The 4,177-nt window shown below is 43.5% G+C and overlaps 1 protein-coding gene across 21 annotated transcripts in view; it reads left to right on the plus strand.

The window, feature by feature from the left end:
• Positions 1 to 4,177, plus strand: part of LOC102673156 (RNA-binding protein Musashi homolog Rbp6) — a 795,620-nt gene that overhangs the window by 652,208 nt on the left and 139,235 nt on the right. For all 21 annotated transcript variants that reach the window (XR_004150497.1, XR_004150496.1, XR_421780.2 and 18 more), the window contains one exon: positions 649 to 697. Coding sequence is in view for 18 of the 21 variants with exons in the window: in XM_031510495.1 (XP_031366355.1) it covers positions 649 to 697 (49 nt within the window). In the remaining 3 variants the exon portion in view is untranslated. The remainder of the gene's footprint in view (positions 1 to 648; positions 698 to 4,177) is intronic.

Raw genomic sequence — 4,177 nt, forward strand, 5'->3', positions numbered from 1 at the left:
GTTTTATCGAAGGGTGGACATGGAAGGAAGACAATTGGACTTGGAATTTTACGTGTCTTCGGATCGTATTGTTTTAATTTTTTCTTGCGAAATTTGTCGTCGCCTCCTGTTCTCGGCATGGTGTTTCTCGCCAGTCTTGTTTATGATCCGTAACGCCTTTTGCCACCGCCGCGCCGCCACTTTAGACTCCCGACACGTAGAGAAGGGATTGTTTTTTCAGTAGAGGCGAGGCAAGGGTCGCTACTAATTTATGACGTTAAGTTGTGACGTCTTGTTGCGCCTCGCTTCTACTTTTTTCTTATTTTTTTTCCCATCCCTCGTATTTATCGCGCGTTGCTTGTAACGCGATCGTACGCTTTATTCCGAAAGTCTGCGGAAAATTTTATCCCCGTTCTTGTGACGTTTTTACTATTGATTAATAGAGCACGTTTTATATTATTCAAAGTTAAAACTCTCAGCTAAATTGAATTTTATAATTTTATATCTCAATTGATCTACACATACTTGCAAAAATATTCGGTCAATTTTTAAGCATACGATGAAAATAACAAATTTCAAACAAATATCATCCCTAAACCGATTATTTTTGTAAAAATCAATAATTCTCGTTCAAATCGACTGATGTATTCGTTTCAATTCGAATTACAGATCGAGGACGCCATGCTGATGTTCGACAAACAGACCAACAGGCACAGAGGTGAGTGGAAAAAAAATTTTTCTTCTCTGCGGAGTGAAGGGGGGCGATAGATCGATCCGGCCAGCAATAATCCGATATCAGCCAGGTCGTTAATTGCTGTTTAATCACCGGCGATCGTTAAAACGTCAGAGTTTCACGCCATACGATTGCTGACGTCGCTTGTCCGCGGGCGAAATTTCGTTACGCAGTGTGTGCGTGGCACGCAAGTTTCCCGCGGCGCGCAAATACGGCTGAAAATATGGCCGAGACTGTTCTCTATTTAGCGAGTCAATAATAGCCGGTGTTTCACTCGCGCGTTTCATCCACGAGAACGGGTAATTAACGAGGCTGGCTCGAAACTATAATTAGTAATTACGGTAATACGCGCGACGCCAACGCGCCAACTTCGATCCAGTCGAAGATAAATAACATTAATTTGACGCGGCGATCAATCGGCTCGTTAATCACGGCGGTGATTGCGTGCGATTCATGAACGCGCGAAACACGCGTCCGCCTCCTTTCTTGCCGAAATTCTTCCGTGCTTAAGAAGAAACGGTCGAAGAAGGAAAAAGGGATCGTCAGCTGGGAAATTTCCCCCGCGTTTTTCATCCGATACGGGAGGGATATCGTATCGGAATTTCCGTGGAAACGATGGAAAATTCTTGGTACCGACACGGTTAGGTCGGAAGACATTGGTCGGGTGAAATTTTTCTCGTTTCCGAGAGAAGGGTGATTTATTAAATAGTTGCCGCGAAATTAGATCGTTTCTTGTCGAAAACGGGGAATTTCTCGGGAGGATCGGATCTTATATTTTTGCGATTGAATTTTTGTTGCGATAAAGGGGTATTTTTTTTTTTTTGTGAATTCTTAGTAATGCGACTGGACATAGGAATTTTGTACGTTTTGTAAGGAACGTAGTTTCGCGTTTAAAATATTTTTTTTACTGGATAATAAATAAGAAAAAAGTATATGATTCTCGAATGTCGTACAATATTTTACAAACTTAAAGACGGTTTTTTCTTCCAAGATTTTTAAGACATTAAGAACGATTAGATCATTCTAAATTTGATGTTTTACAAAAACTTAATAATACGCTGTATTATCGATTTTCAGTTAGAATTTCAGTTTTGAGAGTAGCCTCTTCGAATTTTATCGAATCTTATCACGCGTAGGATCGATCACGATGTCCGGTTACGCAGACCTTTATTCAGGTGCGATTAACATAAAGAATAAAAGAGGGGGGCGCGTGCCAGGAATCGAAACGGGTAGCATTTACATCCGGCCCTCGTATCACGTGTACAAACGAGCGGAGGAATTTTGGTCCGCTGTGGGAAAAGTACGAAAAATGTAAATTCATAGCGGCTCGATTAGAAGAAATAGCGGCCGCGATCGAGCGAAAAAGAGAAAATAGGAAGGCGAAAGGTTGTTCGAGATTTGCATAACATCATCTGTTATCGTGCTCTTTCTTTCCAAGTGGTCGAAGGTCGTTCCGAATGTCTTTCGCGGCACTCCACGTTTCCGTTTTGGCGAAATGATAGCTGTAGATCGGGAGATAAGCAGTGCACGAAATAATAGTTACGAAACCAATTCTTTTTTTTTTGAATTTCTCACAATGGAAGATTATTTCAACACCAGCAATTCGTGATATAAATTACTGTCGATGATTGTTAACATCGTATTGTGATATTCAATTTGAATTACTTTATTGAAATAATTGGAAATAATATTATATTGCGAAATACGATTAATCAATCAATATTGAAAGTTAACAATACAGGATGAAAATATCACTTTTCAACGTTTATATATACAATAATCAAAATAAATTAATTTAATCCATACGAAACATTCGCAAAGATCAAAGTAAAACCACTCGGAGGGAGGATCGATCCGGTTCATCGATCCGAGACCGATCCATAGTCTGGGTGAATGAAATATCAGGGCTGCAGGGATACAACTTTCGCCATCTCTTAGAAGCAAGCAGAGACAGATAGAAAAGGAAGACATAATACGAAATGGAAAGGGTCTGGATCCATTCACGTCGTCGGTTGAATGGGGATCGATAATCGTCAGCGATCGAGGCAACCCCACCCGACCGATAATCGTCGGTGTCTCTCCATCTTTTTTTAACGGTATCCGACCTCCCTCTGCCCCTTTCCCTCCTCCACCCTCCATGGTCCTCGATTCGTCTCCATCCCTTCCCCTTCCTCCCCTCTGCTCTCGAGTGGAGTGCCTGCCGGGTCTCGGTGATAGATTCTAATATCGCTTATGAAAAATAGGGGCAAATGGGATATGAGAGCTGGCTCCCTTCGATGCCACAGGGGTTGTTCGCCGGGGAAGGAACGCGCGTTTCTCGACAAACGTTCTCGAAGAGACGAGGAAAGGCGTGTATAGGTGAAATAGCGGTGCACCTCCGGAGAAGAAAGGTTGTGGAGAGGCGAGGGAGCGAAGGGGTGAAAGAAGGAGGGGGAAGAGAGGAAAGAAGGAAAGGAGGGATGGCGAGAGGGCTCTTTGAAAGCGGCGCGTAATCTCTCTCGCGATGACATCTAATACCATCCAACGTCGGACGAACCTCGAACCTCGTACATCGCTGCTCTCTCCGTCAGATTTCACAATATGGCGCTTCCGGTCCCTGACCCCTAAGGGGATTATCCGCGAGGATTTATACCCTCGAACGATGATTCGCGGATACAACTCGGACGCAATCAACGAAACGGATGGATCTTGTTTTCGCTCGGTTTTGTTTCGTTTTATCGGGCTCCCAATTTTGGAAATTTTCCTTCGAGTTTCTTTGTTTCCATAATTTTTTCTTTTTTCACTCGTGTATCATTTAACAAAAATGCGAACAAGAATTTGTCAGATTCGTGGAGTTAAGAAATTCTTTTACATTTCAAATCGATATTCAACCGCGCAAAGGAACATTTATTCAAGTTTCAAGTTGAATAAAGCACAAGTTCCCAAGATAAATAGTTTAAAATCGATACAGAAGCACGAATAGAAATCTAACCAAGAAACCTCCCCTCGATATGCTTGGAAATCACGAAGCATATGTCGAAGAGGGAGTGTCATCCCCATCGACCGTGTCCAAAGATCGTCCCTTCGATAATCGTAGTGACGGGAACAACTGTAGTTTGTTCAAGGTCGTTCCACGCCGCTCCCTAACCCAGATCCGATTCTCTCGCGCTACGAGGACCAATTCCAAGCTGCTCGTGGAATTACAAAGAGAGAAAGAGACAGACAGAGAGAGAGAGAGAATATCGACCCCTTTACTTTTCAAATCCCCGAAGAAGTTGAACCCATACCCTTTTCGCCACCGCCATCAGCCCCCGGTGAAAGAAGAATCCGAGTGTTTCCGGACAATTTCGAGTCCCGCAGCGAGCTATGATTTCCACGCGGATGGGCAGCCGGTGCAATTGCAGCAAAGCGTGTCTTCTCTCTACCCCAGGGTAGCCTCTCTTCGGCGAACAGGCGCGACTATAGCTCCGAGGCGCGATTATCCAA

Source organism: Apis dorsata, unplaced genomic scaffold, assembly GCF_000469605.1.
Source record: "Apis dorsata unplaced genomic scaffold, Apis dorsata 1.3 scaffold_231, whole genome shotgun sequence".
Taxonomy (NCBI): domain Eukaryota; kingdom Metazoa; phylum Arthropoda; class Insecta; order Hymenoptera; family Apidae; genus Apis; species Apis dorsata.